The following is a 19,040-nucleotide window of genomic DNA, read 5'->3' on the forward strand; positions in this document are numbered from 1 at the left end:
TATCTTTCCTTTTAAAAACTTAAGGCTCTACAGAACAGGGTTAAGAAGATATTGGAACTAGCTAAATAATGGTTTGGACAAAAAAGAGGGAAACATCTGGTTTTGTAGCCATCAATTTCCACAATCACAGTGTCTCAGGTATCAAAATGCAACTATGGCTCATTTATCTGTAATGTAGAACTTCTTCTTTGGTGTTGACCAAAATGTAAGATTGCTAATTTACAAGGAAGTTGTAACAACAGTTTGAAAGAAAAAAATGCACCAAGTATCCTGAATAAAGCATGAGAACAGCAAATATCAATGGTTAACTAGGTATCTTCCTTATCTACAGGATTGGCTACACAATTTACTGATTTCTGAACAAAAAAAAAATGAGTTTCATGTTGCTCTACCTCACAGGCAAGTGTTTTGTAAGGCATTAAAGTAGCTGTGCAATAAATTTCCATGCGTTAACAACTTGTGGTCTGTACAGCAGTCAGTATCCCAGTCATGTATATTTTTACAGGAAATTATACTCCAGCTTTCTTTGTGATCCTCATGTATAGAAAATAAAAGACAGATTGTAGAGAAGCATACAGTCCAAGTTTAGACGTCCTGAATATATTCAGGACTACAAAAATGCCATGTTGCACTTTAAAACATTTAATACTTAATTTACTTGTGTAAGGTGTTTATGACAATCTATTTAAAATTAGCACATTTCACACCACTATCAGCACTTAAAAATCAAACACCAATGAACACTTATGTCATACTACCACAGTTATTGAAACATTCCAATGCACATATCCAGCTTCAGGCAAAAAAAGAATATTTTAGCGATAAAGCCAGATTTTGACCAATGCTAACAATGCAATTGGGAATAATTAAAAATGCTGAAATCTGTATGATTTTCAGTTCACTTAGCATTGAAAAACATTAAAATGATGAACAGAATGTCTTCTGATACCAGACACAGTTACTTACTTTGGCATTTTCTTCTGTGTTTAGTTTATTGCCCTTTAATAGAATGATCTTGAAAGGGTTGGAAATATCCCACACACTCTGAGAAGAGAAACAAAGACACAAGTTCACTCTTCACCACTGTAACATTGAGACCTGTTTTGTAAGCCAAGAATTTTAAGCAAAATTATCAAATACAAAAGAAAAAAGTGCAGTTAAAAATATAAATTCGAAATCTTCGAAGATAAATTGGTCATCAGAGCTATAAGAGGAGACAAAGTAAAAACTCATCTGGAAGAGAGCTGGGGGTGAGAACATACATCATGTACTACATCCAGACAATTCAAAATTTATTGCTCACTCTGAGTAACTCCAGAGTGTGTAATAGAGCAAAGACCTGTCCACATTTATGTTTCTGAGGTAAATCTGCCACGCAAGAGGAGGCTCTGAGTTGACCCAGGTGACCCACAGTGGAGCACAGCAGTCACAGCACAAACCCCAGGCACTGTGATTTATATGCCACAAGTCACTGCTCCCTTGGGTATCAGACATTCTCCCCATGGACTCACAGTTGTTGCTCTTGTTTTTTTTGGTGGCAGAGGAAGAGGAAGGTTGGAGGATTTTCGGTTTATGGCAGCTTCTATGGCAATCATCTCCTGCTCACACATCTTCTTTATGGTGCAGCACTCCACCAGGGTCAGCTGGGGAAGGGTCCTGCTCATCACACAGTTGCGGATGTACTGAAAGCCCAGGGAAAACAGCTGTTAGCAGCCAGTAGACTATTCCCACAGCAACTTCCAAACCCCAGAAATAAAGCATTCATTCCACAGATACAAAGGGAATGGTGCTCATGTGTTTTACAACTGCAGAGGGCTGCAGACACAAGGAGGGAGATGGTGCTGTTCATTAATGGGACAGGAGGGATGGGAGGAAGCACCTTTGGTCAAGGCAGCAGGGAAATGTTACATCAAGTTCCAAAAAACTCTCTGTACCTGGAACTGAATTAATGGGTGATCACCAAAGACATATTCCAGCCTTCCACTAACTTGCAGCACATAATCAGCAGGATCAACTTCCTCATCTTCTTTTCCATGGATAGTCAAACGTTTTCGGATTGCCAGCTCATTCAGCTTGATGGGATTCATGTTAGGAGACACCTGGAAACTAAATACATCCTAACAAAACACAAGCAGGAATAATGAAGGTCAAACTTGTCTTAGGCAGACACACAAGGCTAAAATTGTAGCACACATAATAAAATAGGTCAAAATAATAACTGTTAAATCCAGACTATATTAACAGTTAGAGTCTGTATGTTTAGGGCAATCAAAATCACACACACCCTTAAAAGCTGTAAGATATTAATTCCCAAAGTTTCATATTATCAGAAGTACTTTCAAAAACATAAGCCTTTACTTGATTTAGCAGTGCTTTAAAGACTTCTAGAGCAATGCATTGATCTAGAAGGTTCTGTTTTGGAAAGTTGAATGAGAGAGACAATAAATCATGATGCATTTCCAAGTATTTAGCAGTACTAGATGTGTTAATTTTTCATCTTTCTGGCCACTAGCAAGTTACCCTCTTTCTAAGTATCATTGAACTCAGAAGAAAAAGCTTCAAGTAAGAAAGTAGAAGAAACTGTGAATGTAATTTATGTAGAAAACCACCACCACCACATTGGGAGGAGAACAGAAAAGAGGAGTAGTGACCAACACCGGTAGCATTCTGAATACAATGTACAAAGACTGCATTTTTTAAAGAAAGCTTTTAATTAAAACCCTTAGAGGCTATCAACCTATTTTCAAAGTATCTCTAATTTTAATGTGTTCTAAAAAGATAAAGGTAAGAAGGTACTCCCTTTTGTAAATTAAAAAGGAGGTTTAAATTAATTTCAAGTTCCTAAAGTACAAGATCTGCAAAATCTTTTGTCTCCCTGCATCTATCACATTATGCTTTATACAGGCTTATTTGCAAAGGTTGATTCAGGAGCTACGGGGTTTTGCTGTTTTATTTTCTTCAAGTTTTATTATTTTTTATTTACACACCCAATTCTGAAGATGTGAGCACCCTAAACCCAGTTATTGACAAATGTGCAGTGTTGTCTGCTTAGATTCTTTCAACTTGTACTTTATTTATATAGACTGGTAAGGAGCCAAGCTGCCCCAATGGAACAAGCAAACTCTGCAGAGTCACACTAAATTAATTCTGTGTTTTCTCAGTTTCTGCCTGGTTCACAACAGCTTCCACCTTTCAGAAAGCTGCCACAATGTGAAGGCTTTCTCCTCCTGCCATAACTGCTAGTTAGGAATAACACGTTTTCTTCACAGGAAGCTGGTGCTCTCTGACAGCTGCCTTGCTCCCCAGATGATCTTAACAGACATGTCATGGAGATGGGGAGCAGTCTCTCCTGCTCCAGAGACAACCACAGAGCCCTTACAGCTCACCCACACCTTCCAGACAAAAACTACTTTAATATTTCCTTCTCTCAATCTTGCAGCTGCAAGAATTGACAGAACAGTCCCCACACCTTCCTCTTTAACTCTCCTGGGATGACTCCAGGGCTCAGTGCAAGTAGTAACGTCTGGAACAGAATTTACTGCTCTAAAAAGCAGCTCAGATTTGAACTGTTAATAGCTCTGAAGGTCAGAGCTGGCAGCAGAAGCATTTGAAACATTTGAAATGTCAGCAACCTAAGCTATTATAGTGGCAGGCAAATACATTCTGCACCAGCAAGAACTTTTGCACTGCTTTTGTCCTGTCAGCATAGGCATATAGATGCAGTATTTAAACAAGGGCTGAAGATAATCTCACTCCTGGACAACACAAATTCTCTGTTAAACTGAAGAGGACTGGAAAAGGTTTTGTCATAAAACACCTATGCATCCAACATAAGGTGGGGTTACTGGTGACCAAATTTAGCTTTCACCTCTACATTTAGTGTCTCCAGACTTTACACCTTTAAAGTTTAAAAGGATAGTGCTAGAAAAAAAATCAGCTTTGTAACTAAAATAATCTGAATCATTAGAAAACCAGCCTCTTGCACCTGGGTCCAAATGGACATCAAATCTAGCCTGATGCATTTACACACTTATAGGATTTTTAAGGTTTCCAATGCTGATCATTCATGGTTACCCGAAAGAACAGAGTGCAAAAAAAGGGTAATGGGAATACTTGACTCAAGCAGAGTCAGAGCAACTTCAACATCATAAAAACTCATGCCAAAACATTTCAGGTACTGCTGGTAGAAACTAAAAGGGGTTTTATTTTAAAAATAAACTGTGGTTTTGCTAGCCTTAATGAAAAGCAAATTCTAAGTCTCAGTGTTTTGGTTTTCTATGTGCATTTCTAATAAAGGGAATACTGTTTCTTCTTTAAAAAAAAAAAATTTCTTAATTTAATTGGCGGATCAACCCCAAAGATGCTCAGTGAGTCACACACACAGACAAGTATATTGAATATGGTGCCTGCCAGTTACCAGCAATCTCTGATGAACGGCGCTTAAAACTGAATGTAAGTGAAGCAACACAGGAACAGTTGGCAAAACAGGTCCTGACAACTTTGAACTGTGTTTTACATTTACACAAACAGGAAGTAATACAGTAGATACAAGGTGTACATTTTGCCTTTAGAAGTTGAACTGTAATTAGACTTTAAAAGTTCAATTCTCTACCGTGGGCTTACATCCTCACCTTCTTTCAAGAGTCAAGAATCCTGCTGAAAGACTTTGCAAACACCATAATGTAAGTATTCTATTTCATTTATATCCTTAAGCAATCCATGCCAATTCAGACCTGGATTAAGAACAGCTCATCAAACATGAACAACCATTCCTACCTGGCAGTTATCAAAATGAACAGCCACTACAAGGTTTCCACTGTAGAGCTTATCCTGGAAGCTCTCTGGGATAACAGGCTCCTGCTCTGGTGGGTAAGTGTGCTTCAACCAGTCCATCCAGGAGAGACCCACAAGTGACTGAATCTTTTCCTCACTGATTCTCCTCATTTTAGCTCGGAAGTCATTCACTTCAGGATCTTGTAAGGCATCAAACTCATGGAGACCTGAAAGAATTCAAGGAAGCAAAAGGATACACAGCTGTACAAATACTGCCCATGCCATTTAAACTGTTACTATCTTTAAGTTAAGGTGACACAGGTGGTTTCCTTCAGACATCCATCCAAAATGGATGCTCAAAGCTGAGCTGGGTTCTACATTATCCTGTACACCAGTGTTCTTCCAAAGTTACTTGCACAACTCCCATGCAACCTGGCATGAGAGCTTATTTTAAACAATTAATACCAATACCTAGTATCTCCTAGGTACTAGAAAGTGGAAAATCCAACCTTACTCTGAATTCAAGGTAGTTTGGAAAGCTTTAAGTCTCTCCTCACAAGAGCAAATTTTAAAAAGCACAGTAAATGCATCATAAAGACCACAGAGCAGAAGTGCTTTCAAGCTATAGGGTTTTTTTTAATTGTCAAAAAGATGACATCATCCTTTTAAATTTTGGTTAAAAGTCAAAAAATAAAATCCTCTACTCAAGTTAAAATTACATGACTGAAATGTTTACCAATCCAAGACCAGTAAAGCTCCTTTTCAAAAACATGTAAAGAAGAAATACACAGGGCAAGTCCTGCCTGACCACCTTGGTGACCTTCTATGATTGAGTGACATCAGAGGACAGGGGATGGCTGTTGATACCACCTGTGCGGACTTCTGCAAGGCCTTGGGTCCCATAATGTCCTTGTCTCTAAACCATAAAGAGATGTATGTGATGGGGGACTGTCCAGTGGGTGTGAAATTGGGCACATCCAGAGGGTCACAGTCAACAGCTCAGAGTCCCAATGGACATGAGTGACAGGCAGTGTCCCTCAGGGTGTACTGTCACCAGTGTTATTAACTAGCTTCATTAATGACACAGACATTAATGTGGTGTGAGGGCACCCTCAGCAGAGCTGCAGATGACACCCAGCTGAGGGGTGTGGTGACACACCCAAAGGAGAGGATGCCAGCCACAGCAACCCAGACAAGTCTGAGAAGGGGGCACATGGGAATTCCACTGAGGTTCAGCAAGACCAAACGCAAGGTCCAGCACCTGGGTCACAGCAGCCCCCAGGATCAGCATGGGCTGGGGATGAGCAGATGAGGCACAGCCCTGCCCAGAAGGATCTGGGAGTGCTGGTGGATGAGCTGGACATGACCTGGCCATGAGCACTCAGAGCCCAGAAAGCTAAACGTGTCCTGAGGGCAGGTGGACAGAGGAGGGGATTCTGTCCCTCTCTTCTGCTCTGGTGAGACCCCACCTGCAGTGCTGCACCCAGCTCTGGGCCCCCTGCACCGAGGGACAGGGACCTTCTGGAGTGACCCCAGAGGGGCCACAAAGAGGCTCAGAGGGCTGGAGCACCTCTGCAATGGAGACAGGCTGAGAGAGCCTGGAGAAAAGCAAGCTCTGGGGAGTTCTTAAATTAAAAGAGGGTAGATTTAGAGTATATGTAAAGAAGACATTTTTTACAAGGAGGGTGGCGAGGAAGTGGCACCAGTTGCCCAGAGGGGTGGTGGATGCCCCATCCTGGACACAGTCAAGGTCAGATTGGACAGGCTCTGAGCAAACTGGTCCAGCTGAACGTGTCCCTGCCCACAGCAGGGTGGTGGAACGAGATGACCTTTAAAAAGTCCCTTTCAACCCAAATCATCCCAGGTTCCTATGATACAATGGAAACCTGTGACTTTTTGGTACTTCAGGAGGTGTAGGGCCTGCAAGTGTCTTTATCTTTACTCGTGAACTTTGAAGGCCATTGTCCAAAACACACAAAGCACCCAGCACCTTCTGAGAGCAAAGCACTAAGTTTAGAAGCTCAGACAGGAACATGTTTTTTTCCCTGCTAAGGTACAGAATAGGGGCTGCTTAAGGCAGGGTCTGACACAGCTCTGATAAACCAAATATTCAATCACAGAATGTGAATGTCTCCAAATCTGTCAGGATCTGTCTGAATGGTTAAACTGACCAACCGTTCCCATTGTCAGCTCTAACAAATAGGCAGACAGTGTACTGCTGAAATCTAAACAAAACCTGCAGTCTTTATAAGAGACCTAACAATGGCTCATTGTTTTAAAATAAGAGGTATGACCTCATATGACCCTGTCAATCTTGATTGTATAACCAAGCAGAGTAGATTTAAAAGCTGAAAATTCTGAAATAACATCAAGAATAAGTTACTGTGAAACCTTTAAAAATAGCTTTTCATTGTTTGATGAAAATCAGTGTCACAATTGAGAACAAAACCAAGAATCATTGTTAACCAACTCAGACACTATGTAGAATAAAATCAGAATAATTTCTAGTTCCTTCTGAATATCCAGTTTGCTGGCAGATTATTTATGATAACAATTCTCAAGGATTATGCTGTTCTTCACTTAATAATAATAATAGTAATATATATTTTTCTCCTTATCCACAAAATAAAATTTGTTCCTGATTGATGTAGCCATACAATGCTGAAATGCAATACAGAAAGTAGCTTTAAATAACTTGCATGTGTTTCATCTTGACTATTTAAATTCTTTCCAACCTTATCAGTATTTATTTGACAAAAGGAAATACTGAATTTTTAAGAGTTTTGGGTTTTTTTAATTCTCTCCTACCTGCCCAATTAAGACCCTCATACACAACAAAGTATAACCTCATTTTTTAAAAAATTAAATGGAATTACCTTTGCCTATAAGGACACCTATTTTGGAATCCAACTTTTCTCCTGGATCACAGTTCCTTGTCACTAGTTTAAGGACAGGAAGAAAGGGTCTAACATCACAAAGTCTCCGTGTTTCATCCTCTAATTCTTCATGTACAGCAGTCTGATTCACACATGAGAACATGTAAGAGTCAATCTCCATAAGAAGATGAAAGAGTGGGTAGGAATGTGCCTGCTTCCATAATAGCTGCAATGAAAACAAAGAAATAAATGAAAAAAAACCCCAAAACCAGAAAATAGGGTCATATCTTAAGGCAGTGAAGTTAACATTAATTTCTATTTATGTTCCCAAAAATTAGAAAAGAGACATGTTTGCTAACTTGGGTAATTTTATCATTATAAATCATTGTATGTTTACTTTGTCTCACTTCTAGTCTCTACCTTGAGTGATTTCCAGGACAGACCTCTGTAGCTAGCATCAGCATTCCTTTTCCTTGGAAAACAGCTAAATATCAACAGTATATATTTATGGCATGTCAAGTTTCCATGTGCCACAAGCAGCAAGGAAACCAGACAGTTTAGTTCAAATCCCTTATTGCTGTTACTCACACATTTGTTTGTAAATTCTTTATCACTTGATATATTAGGAGTAGGTTAGTCTGTGCTGTAATTCTTTCACTGCCTAATTCCTCAGTAACTTTTCCCAATGGCCATTATCTGATCAAAGGTCAGCAGATTGCTTTCAGTATCTGTGGTCATTTCCTTACATTCTCCCCTTCCCTTGGATACTCCCTCACATTTTATGTGACACTCCAATCTGTACAAAACCTTTAAGAGGTAGATGCAGTTTTTAAAGCAATTATCTTTGGTGCCAGTCAACAGAGGCAGGAGCTCAATTTTGACTTCTGGACTAAAAAATCTGATCAGGGAAATGTTAGATCAGCAAACAATGGATTGTCAATGTGTTAGAAAAAGGTTCAGCAGTACAGTATTAATATAGAGCTATTAGAATAACCTCTACTGAACTGTAACTACCAGCAAGAAGCCACTTTCCAAGCCTTGCCATCTGCCCAAACCCAGTGCTAACCCCCCCAGACACACTTTTTTATCACTCAATCTGCTGGGCACGTGCCTTCAGTACCTCATTTCTACGCCTGCTAGAATTCATGACTTGATTTGCCAGAGGGCAGGTCAAAATCAGAACCAGCCCTCATTCCAAACCTCAGTTAACTGCCCATTTGGTGTTACCTGTTTAATCTGAGATATGGTGGCATCTCGAGGGACATCCAGGTTGATGTAGATTCCAGTGGGCAACAGGAAGTCCACAGATATTGAGCCATCAGCACCAATCTGTGAATCCACTGCCCAGATGTCAAGGCTGTCTGTCACGGCAGGAGGCATTATGGAATCTCAATAATATCATAACCACATGGCCTTAGGGGAAAAAGAACCAACCTAAAATTCAGTATACTTAACCTTCTATAATTAGACACACATTTTAAAGTCTTTGGAAGGTTTACATAAGCCTGCTTTGTACAGCTCATCTTACAACTCTGAGGTCTCAAATGCCAGTATTGCAAACAGATAAGCATAGTTTTACTCATTAATGTTATTTAATATAATAAAAGTATTTGCCTAGCAAAGCACTATTGTTGAGATGTTTATATCATTAAAACTAAGTAATAAGAGAAAAAACTAATTAGAGGTTAGCTGAAACAAAGTTAGAAATTCATTTCAAGTTCTCTCTAAAACCTTACCTGTGTAAAACACAACCAAAATAAACTTCACGGATGAAGAATGGCAATATTTCATATGAAAGCTCATGATCGGTTTCATTATTTCTTTTTGCAAATTTCCTATTAGTTGTCCATGAATGTAGCCAGTGACATTCAACTTGAAAGTCTGTGTTCATAGCAGGAAAAATTTCTTTGACTCTACTAGAAAGTGTCATTTTCCTCTGAAGACACTTATCTCAATTTGTTTTCACCCTTAGAGAACGATCACTGAACTCCGCCCACGGCGCGAACTGCATCCCTGCAGGGTAGGAGGAAACCCTGCCCGTGATCTCCTCCAGCTCACTCCCCTGCCTTCCTGCTGCCTGTCCTCTGCATTTCAGCACATTTCTATTTACTCTGAATGCTACCACCAGTTTTACTGGCCTCCCAAGTCTTCTGTTTTGATCACCACTCTCTAAAACTGAGTTTTCCCTTCTGCCATGGCTCACTGAATCATTTTCCTCCTCCTCATCCAGACAATGCTCCTCAGCTGCCAAAGGGAGGGGGAACACTGGAATACACTACAATAAAGCACTTTAATAGACAAGTTACCCCTGCATCTTTTGAATTCTTGTTGGACAGCACAAGATGTGGGAAATCACCCTTTGTAACAGAAAATGTCAGAATGTTCAACTCCACTCACAGCTTTCCAGTATTTCAATTAGTCCTTCCCTTCCCCACAATGGATAATAGATGACACCAGCAGCACAAAAATCAACTTGTCAGTTCAAAGCTGCCTCAGGTATTAGACAACACATTCCATCCCACCTCCAACTGCCACATAAATACACTGAAAAACATAACCCAGATCATTCCAACAACTTGCCACCTGGCCTTAGCAAAGCTGTGAGGACCAGTACAAGCTGCCAATACATCTTGTAACCACACTAATGTATGGATCACTTCATATTTTGTTTGTACTAGATAAAAATATAGCAGAGTTTTCAATAATGCCAAATAAAACCTCTTTAAATTTCAGAAAGCATAAGTACCTAAGGAAAAACATTTTTTTCTCAATAGAAGCAATAATCAGGGAGCTTCTGCCATCATCACTATCAAACAATAGTTTTACCACCATTATGTCCACATTTTCATCCAAAAAAATTCACTACATTGAGCAGATTGAATTAAAGCAGAAGTAACTGGAGGTGGTGGTATGATAAAAATAACAAATCTGATATGAAGGTATTTTATAGGAATTACCACAGTTTACAAATCCACCCACTCAGCACTGGATGTGTGAAGTTTAGCAAAGTGTGTGAGCTCTAAGGTGTCTAAAGGAAAGAAATAAAATGTTATCCCATCATTATATCCAGCGCAGACTACGTTATTGGAATAACACGGAATCTACCCAAAAAACAAACCCAGACAAAACGTCTAATTCCTCATTACCAATCAGTATATTTTCCACAAGCTGCTATTTTAATGGGATACTATTTGTTTTGCTCCATCCAGTTAACTGTACCCATAAAATGCTGGCTGCAATTCTGCTGTAACCTAAATTAGCAGTCAGCGAAAAATACTAATACTATACATTTTTTGTATTTGCAGTTATTTTCTGCTGTCATGAGGGTAAAATAAAGAGGTATTTCCATTACAAATTGTTACTTGGATGGGTACAGCAGCAAGGAAATCTGTTTTATGTAGTTATTTCATATATAGTTCATTCCTGCTTTAATTCACTGTATTTCTTCTATTTTCATACTCTTTCAGATGTTTTTCAGAGTTGCAGTTGTTGAAACCACTTTAGTGCATCAACAAGAGTTTAAAATCTTCAAAGAAACAAGACTTAAAAAAGCTGCTCCATATCCTGGAGCCCAAACACCACAACACAGAGTTATAAAGTTCTTGTAAGATACTTGTTTATAACTACAGATTTCCAGCACAGACACCAAAGTCTTTTAAAATTCCATTTGCAGTTTCAGTTAAAAAGGGAAGAGAAGCCATCTTAACAATCTGAGCATGCTGAGGAGCTATTCTTGCCTTCAGGCACTTACTAAACATTTCCTTCCTCAAGGAAGCAGGTCACTGTGTTTTGCAGCCAGCACCCCATTTCTGCCCCAAGAGCTGACATCACAGGGAAGAGAGAGAGAACCAGGTTTTATCCTGAGAAACTCAAGATTTCCAACCCACAGCAGCTCTGGGGATGAGTCACAGCCCCAGCTGGGACATGTGTGGTGGCACTGGTGACTAACTCTCAATATCACATCTAGGAACTGAAACAAGGGCAAAAAGCCATCTGGATTGGGAGTAACAGCACCAGAGACATTTTAAACAACTTCCAGCAAAAGGAAAAAAACAACAATTCAAATAATAATAAAAAGGCTATTTCAGGCTGTTAACCTCATAGCTATTCCTGCCCACTGTCACAGTAACAACAACCTCACTTACAAAAGACGGAAGTAATTAAACCAGCCCTTAACCTTGGCTCCTCAAGTGTCTAATCAATGACTTCAAATTTCACAGGAGCAAAGCCCAATACAAAATGCTTTTCCAAGGTACAGATAGTACTGACAGACAGCATTCAAACCTTCCCATGTTAAGTGTAAATTGTCTCAAAGCTTTAACCTGCAAATTTCAGATTCATATATGTGTGTGTGCCCACACACTCTCCCTTCTAATCAATTTGTATTTTAAGATACCAGCCGTTCTGCCAGAGCTACTTATACTAATGGAAAGAAGTGGAACACTGATGAGCAAAACATGTGCAGAAGAAGGAAATTTGTCGCTTATCTTGGTATTTATTTATTTAATGTGCACAAAGAAGAAGCCCTAAAACAGGATTTCTCAATTGAGTGTTGCTGTTGTGGTTTTTAAAGGACTTGCCATCTCCAGGCAGACAAAAGAATTTGCTCTGGTGCTAACAGCTTCATTCCAGAAGCCAGAGACCTTACAGCTTTCTCCGCAGCTCCCAAAAAAAGTACATCTCATCATCTAATCAACAAGACCACTTGGAAAGGAAAAAATAAAAAAACAAACAAAGAAAAAAAAGAGTACCAGAAGCAGGCTGCTTCTTCACTGATTTCTAAAATACTTTAAGGACAGCCAGTCAAGAGTAAGCTGCAGATATTTTTATATGAATTGCAGCCCCCTTATGTTTTCCTCCTAACCAAAACAGAACTAAAATCATATGTCTGGGTTATACAGAGCAGGTACAAAACTAGTTTGGAAAAGAAAAAAAAAAATGTAGGTAACACTTCCAGCAGGTGTTGGCCTCCAGCAGAACCACTGGAACATTGCACAGTAGCAGTTAACAAAACCCAGGCATTCAGCACATCCCCGGGAGTTTCAGACTTACTCTTTAGAGCAAAGGATCAGTAGGATTTCAGAGGCTGTGGTTACACGCTGGGGCTGCGCTCTCTTTCCAAACCACCCACCCATTTTCCTGAAGGCTGGCAAGACTATCTTGTGCCAAACTCAAATCCATGGTGACTCCTTCAGGACATTGCTGAGGGCCCAGGCCCACCCAGCTGCAAAGGCCTCCCACCACTGCAGCCAGAGCTGGTGAAATCTGTTTTACCTGTGTTGGGTAGTTAACTTGCACATGTACAGAAGTTAAATCAATTGTACCTGTGCTGGGTAGTTAACTTGCACATGTACAGCAATTAAATCCAGGAGGTACAAATATCAAACAGTGCTGACCAAGGAGATACAAAGGACAAGCATGGGGGGTAGTTTGTAAGGTTATCCTGAAATTAAGAGCTGCCCAAGAACATGCTCACAAGAGCCTGTCTGGAGCACTGCAAAAAATGAGACATGGAATAATAATGCAATGAACTCTCCTTTGAAAATAATTTATCATATCAGCAAAAGATTTAGATACTAAGAAGTACCAAATCCACTTTAATTGTCATCAACACTCAACATTTATCTGTGTCAGATAAGTTCTTCTAAAACCAACTTTTTGAAGAATGCAATTATGAAAATTATGAAAACTCACACTGTGCATTAAGTCCTTTACTTCTGAACTCACCACAAATTCCCTATCTCTCATCCTCTGAGATCTGTTTCTCTGTTGTTTAAAGAACACCAACATAAAAACCAATGCAATGTTCAATGTTTTATCTTGAACTATAATCCAGAAGAATACTAATCAAACACAAGTAAAAGTAGCGGCAAAGAAGATGGTAATTATAAACACAAATATAATGCAGGGTCAGAGGAAAAGTTTGATGCCTTGTTATCTCTCATAGTATTTATTCTCCTGAGCACCAAGTCTCTGGAAAAGAGTCTTTAGAAGAGCTATCTTCCATCTGAAATTATGTCACCCACCCCTGGAACATGGTCAGTTCTCCCAGAATGAAATCAGTATGCTATCTTCCCAAACAGATGCCAAAAAGTTGGAGGGGAGGATCATTTATATATTGAAAAGTAACTTTCCATAACAAGTGAGTTTCTTTCACACCACCTCTTCGAAACACAGGTGCATTTTAAGGGCACATAAATATCTACAGCTCTTCAAGTTAAATACAAAGCTGGATTTACTCTTCACTAAACCTATGAATATTTACATAAAGGATGAATATCAAGCTAACTTGTTTTGGATACGCAAAAACTAAGGGCACTCTGCTTATCCAGATTTTTGCTTTATGTAATAAGTTGTTGCAACTGTTGAGCACCACATCCAAGACAATCATCACTGTGATCAATACAGCTCTTTATCTACTGCTTGCTCTGTCATGTGGCAGTCAAGGGGCTAAAAAAACCCAGAAGTCTTGCAGCAGTGAAAAGGGCCACCCCATCCAGACACACAAGAACAGTGTTTGAACAGTATCTCACTGTCCAGAACAGACGAGATGACAATCTGAGCACAGTCATCTTCTAGGAAACGGCAGCAGCACATCACGCAGTCTAAGTAAGAGAAACACTAAGCACTCACACAACACAATCATTGTAATCATTTTTCTAACCATGTAAACATCTAGTAAAAGGATGAGCAAGCTCTAAACGAAATATTTGAGAAGAAACAAAGGAAAAGAACCTAGCAGAATGATGGAAAAGGAGTCTGTATATGCACAAAGAAAGATATGAAACTTAGAAGGCCTTTAGAAAAAAAGTTTTTTAAAAAAATTTTAAAAGTCTGATTTCTTCCGAAGACACTAAAAACAAATATATGCATGAGATGAGGACCGGTTCACAGCTCTGTAGAACTACATCCTCTTCTGTTCCTCAGTCTGTACCAATTCCCGGGAGCTGCTCTGCAGCCCAGGGCAGGGTCCGAGAGCTGCCCGGGACTGCCACAGGCTGTGACAGGGCATTTCGGGCCCCAGCTCGACCCTCTCCCCTCATCACTCTGTTCCATGGCCTCATCATTCCTGTTCCCTCCCCTCATCATCGCTCCTATTCCCTGCCCTCATCGCTCCTGTTTCATGCCACTGCTCCTGTTCCACTACCTCGTCACTCCCATTCCCTCCCCTCATCTCTCCCGTTCCATCCCCTCATCAGCCCTGTTCCTCCCCTCATTGTTCCTGTCCCATCCCCTCTTCAGTTCCATTTCCTCATCGCTCCCGTCCCCTGTCCCCATGGCTCCCATTCCATCTCATCAGTTCTGTTCCCTCCCCTGGTCGCTCCTGTCCCATCCACCCCACCCTGAGGGCAGCTCTCTCCGAGGGCAGCCCGCAGCGCTGTTGAGCTTCTCCCCTTGCTGCCGTCCCCTCCCATCCCGCCGCGGGCACACAATGGAAAGCACCGGGAACAAACAGCTCCGTTCTCCACGGGCCCGGAGCGGCCTCGCCCTGCGAGCGGAGCAGGGCGCGGTGAGAACACGGCCCTCACCCCACAGAGCAGGCACAGGGTGACACTGCGGGTAGCGGGAATCACAGAACCACCAGGTGGAAGAGACCTTCAAGATCATCAAATCCAACCCAACCTCTCAAATCAACCCTGGCACCCAGTGCCACATCCAGGCTTTGTTAAACACACCCAGGGATGGTGACTCCACCTGGGCAGCCATTCCAGTGCTTTATCACTCTTTCAGTAGAAAACTTTTCACTTTATCTCTCTTTCTGTAAAAAAACTTTTCCCTAACATCCAGCCTGTATTTCCCTTGGCACAGCTTAAGGCTGTCTGCTCTGGTACTGCCAGTTGTCTCCTGCAGAAAGAGACCAGCCCCACCTGAGTACAGCGTTCTTTCAGGGAGCTGTAGAGAGCGAACTGCAGCCGAGGTTTGTTTCAAGGTTTAATTTGACAGGAGCAAGCACCACTATTCCCACAGTGAGTGAGCTGCTGAGATCTGTTTTCTGCTCAGCCCTGGTCACACAGCACCAACAATGGTTGGTCCTTTTAAAACCAGAGCACTGGTAACTCCAGTGTGGTTTGTGTGCCACTGCAGACCATGGAAACCCTGCAGACCCTGACATGGGAATTCTCATTTAGACCTAAAGAGCAAACCCACTCAAGGTTCTGGCCTTCTACAGCTGCACAGATGAATTCCATCCAAACTGCTTCCAAATCTAAAAATAAAATACAATCAATTTGATGATAATACAAATGCCTAAATCAGCAAAGCAGAGATCTTTCCACTCCACAAATGTCACGGGTATCTACCTACAACAGCAAAAATTTTAAGAATTCAAGACATCTACAAAGTAGACTGGAAAGTTATTTTTAAAGATCATGTGGTACTATAAATATTTCCCAGCAGTTTAGTTCAACTGCCACATGAGCTGGCCCTATGGAATGGAAAATTAAATGTCCATTTAGTCAGGGTTTCTCCAGAAATCAGAATAAAAATATCACCATTTAGTTTTCTAAAAATATCTATGTACAGAAAACATGAAAGGCCTTTTTCAAAGGCCTCCTTCCCTCACAGCGCTAACACTGGTACCAAGAGTGGTCTCTCAGCCATCAAGTCTAGATTGTCTCCTCTTCCTCACAAAATACAGCTAATTTTCCACAAACAAAGAATTTCATTTGTTTTTTTTTTGTCCCAGGTCCTGATTATTTTGCCTGTTCATGTCCTGTAGCTTTATTCCTCTGGTGTACCCATAGCATTATGCACCAAGTTTTAAAAATTGAACTCAGGATTTTAAACCCACAATGAATGCAGTTTCTACTCAAATATTAATGCCTCTAAATAAAAGTGGCCCAGTTTTCAAGAACTGCTGAGCACCTAAATTTGCAATTGACTTACACAGGACTCAGAGATATGAAAAAATGCAGACATGTTAACTGGTAACAAATTAAAATTTAATTTAATTTTAAGTATTTTCATTTGAACAGATGGCTAGATTAGATTATCTCTGGTCATCCCTTTTTACAAAAGTTATTCCACAATTCAATGATATTGAGATAGCTGAGAATGAGACTGTCTTCAGAATTTTTTTTCCTGGAAAACAAGTCTACACATAGAGAAGAACACTACTAAAATGGTATTCCAGACTCAGAAGAACTTATGGACTTGGCTTGAACAAGAAGGAAGATCTTACTTGCTGTTACTTTATGCTCAGACAAGCACACACATCTGCTGCTCCCTCTGAAGGATACCCATGATGAACTGAACAAGTGAATAAAACTTAAGCCCCAGCTTCGGATAGATTTCTGTCAATGCACAGGCAGCATGAAATCCTGGAACACCAAACAGCTCACACCAGCTTCTCACAGCCAACTCACAGCCATCCTCTGCTCTACCTTGAAATCACTGCATAGACATATTAAAACAGAAACAGTTTTGGGCCATCCTCTTGAATTGTGCAAGTAGAGTGAGTTGCAGGAGAAGAAAAACTCCTTTCACATTTCTATATTGCTGTGTGAAATTGTCTTTAGAAGCATCCCATCACTGGATCACACTGAAGCTGGGGACACTATGGGATAACATTCCCTTTCAGCTGGCTGGAATGCAGTTCTGCATGGTTGAGAAGGAAGGAGTATAAAGGAATGGAAGAAAACAGCAGATCAGAAAAGCACTGTCACATGAGTAACAGTTCGTTTGACACCTTCATCAACAGAGTCCGGGAGCGAAAAAGGAGAAAAGCTCAAAGGAAAAAAGCCCAAGCCAGTTATTCAACATTCTATATGAACCAGCCTGTGAGGAAACATCTGGTAGAATCGCCTTTAGAAGCATTTCTCTTAGATATTTTAGAAAATTTTCAGTAGCAGCAGGCAGAGTGGGCCCTGACACGAGGGACAAAGCATTTGTATATCCTGATCCTGTGCAGAAAGGTAACACTGAAAATTTGGGAACAGATTAGAACTGGTGACCCTGCACAGCACTGCAGATACTTCATGAAGTAGAGGGAGTGTTGTCTTTTTCCCAGCCTGGAAATGAAACTCAAGATAATTTTAGTAAGGAGGTAACATAAGAGCAGATCTTTATTTCAAGGCCTTCAGGGGCAGTTATGGAAAGATCATGTAAAAAAATAATGTAAAAAAAAAAGAAAAAAAAAACCCAAACAGCATCAGGAGGACAGCATTAAATGTTAGGGTATGCCGAGTTCCAAGAACAGACTAAAGAGTGAAATGATGGCACACTCACTTGGATATTTTAAACAAACAAACAAAACCAAGCTTTAAAAAACAGATGAATGGAGGGGGCACATGGGAAGGAGGAGGACTGGACAGTCGGACTGAATGGGAAAGGGAGGAGGAGGAGCTGAACCAGAATAAAGATGTCATTTGAAGCCAGGCAAGTCAGGTGTTTCTGTAAAGCTGCACAGTGCTTGTGCCAGCACAGCGAGGGTGCAAGGGGAGTGGCACAGTGACAGCTCCTCACACCCTCAGGGCTGCTGGCCACTTGACAGCTCTTAAAATCATTTTAAGAATTGCAAGCAAAACCACAGCCTGAGGGCCTGGCTTTCTGACAGCCCAAGCTATTATTAGAACTACTATGCAGTGTCTGTCATGAATCTGAAAAGATGCATTAATAATCTGAGCTTTTATTACTTTATTGTACTAAGTAAACTGTAAACAAAACTTTATTTTTAAGTAAACTGTAGAGGCCCTGTCCTCCCATTGCTCAACAAGGCTTGTACCTGACTTCTTAACAGTCTGACAACAAAACTAGGAAATAATCAACCAGAATTAGTTCTGCTCTCTGGGATTTCCTTGCCTGTTCTACTACTCAAAAAATTTTATTCCACTGTAAACACGACAGAAACATTCCACTTATAAGACATTTAAATATATAAATAGTATTTCCTTTCCTTTGGAATTGTACAAATGAGCCTAGACCATCAAATCTCACCCGCAGCTGACTATTAAGATGTTGCATCTAGATAACATTCTACTATAAAAAAAGTTGAAAACAGAAACTGAGGTTCTCCTAGAAGTGGATACCTGTTCCCAAAGGGACTAAAATATTCACCTTTTAGTTATTTCTGGTATTTTGATCAAAAACTCTAGGAAAGGGGTACAGCAGACAGATTGCAAGTAACTACAGAGACAGGTGAACCAGTGAAATAATTCAAACCAGTTGAGTATCAAGGAGGAGTGAAATTTTCACCTACAAGGAGGACACACAGCCCAAAACACACGAGCAGTTTGTGCTTAAGTCTCATAGAGAGATGCCATGGATCCTACAAAGTAGAAAGAAGCCCTTTAATAGAAAAAAATATATAGATTTTACATGCTTCATCTGGCCAGGCATTCTTCCTGATGGGGTCTGTTTCTTACATAATCTGGATTTTTGCAGTTATTCTTC

At 40.4% G+C, this 19,040-nt stretch overlaps 1 protein-coding gene across 8 annotated transcripts in view; it reads right to left on the reverse strand.

Moving 5' to 3' along the window:
• PIK3CB (phosphatidylinositol-4,5-bisphosphate 3-kinase catalytic subunit beta) overlaps positions 1-19,040 on the reverse strand; it is a 94,409-nt gene that overhangs the window by 27,820 nt on the left and 47,549 nt on the right. For all 8 annotated transcript variants that reach the window (XM_039727981.1, XM_039727983.1, XM_039727985.1 and 5 more), the window contains 6 exons: positions 8,877-9,062; positions 7,650-7,875; positions 4,777-5,000; positions 1,935-2,117; positions 1,512-1,682; positions 967-1,044 (listed from right to left, as the gene is read on the reverse strand). In XM_039727981.1, coding sequence (XP_039583915.1) covers positions 967-1,044; positions 1,512-1,682; positions 1,935-2,117; positions 4,777-5,000; positions 7,650-7,875; positions 8,877-9,029 — 1,035 coding nt within the window. In that variant the 5' untranslated portion in view covers positions 9,030-9,062. The remainder of the gene's footprint in view (positions 1-966; positions 1,045-1,511; positions 1,683-1,934; positions 2,118-4,776; positions 5,001-7,649; positions 7,876-8,876; positions 9,063-19,040) is intronic.

The sequence above is a fragment of the Passer montanus genome, unplaced genomic scaffold (genome assembly GCF_014805655.1).
Source record: "Passer montanus isolate IOZ18808 unplaced genomic scaffold, ASM1480565v1 scaffold63, whole genome shotgun sequence".
Classification (NCBI taxonomy): Eukaryota; Metazoa; Chordata; class Aves; order Passeriformes; family Passeridae; genus Passer; species Passer montanus.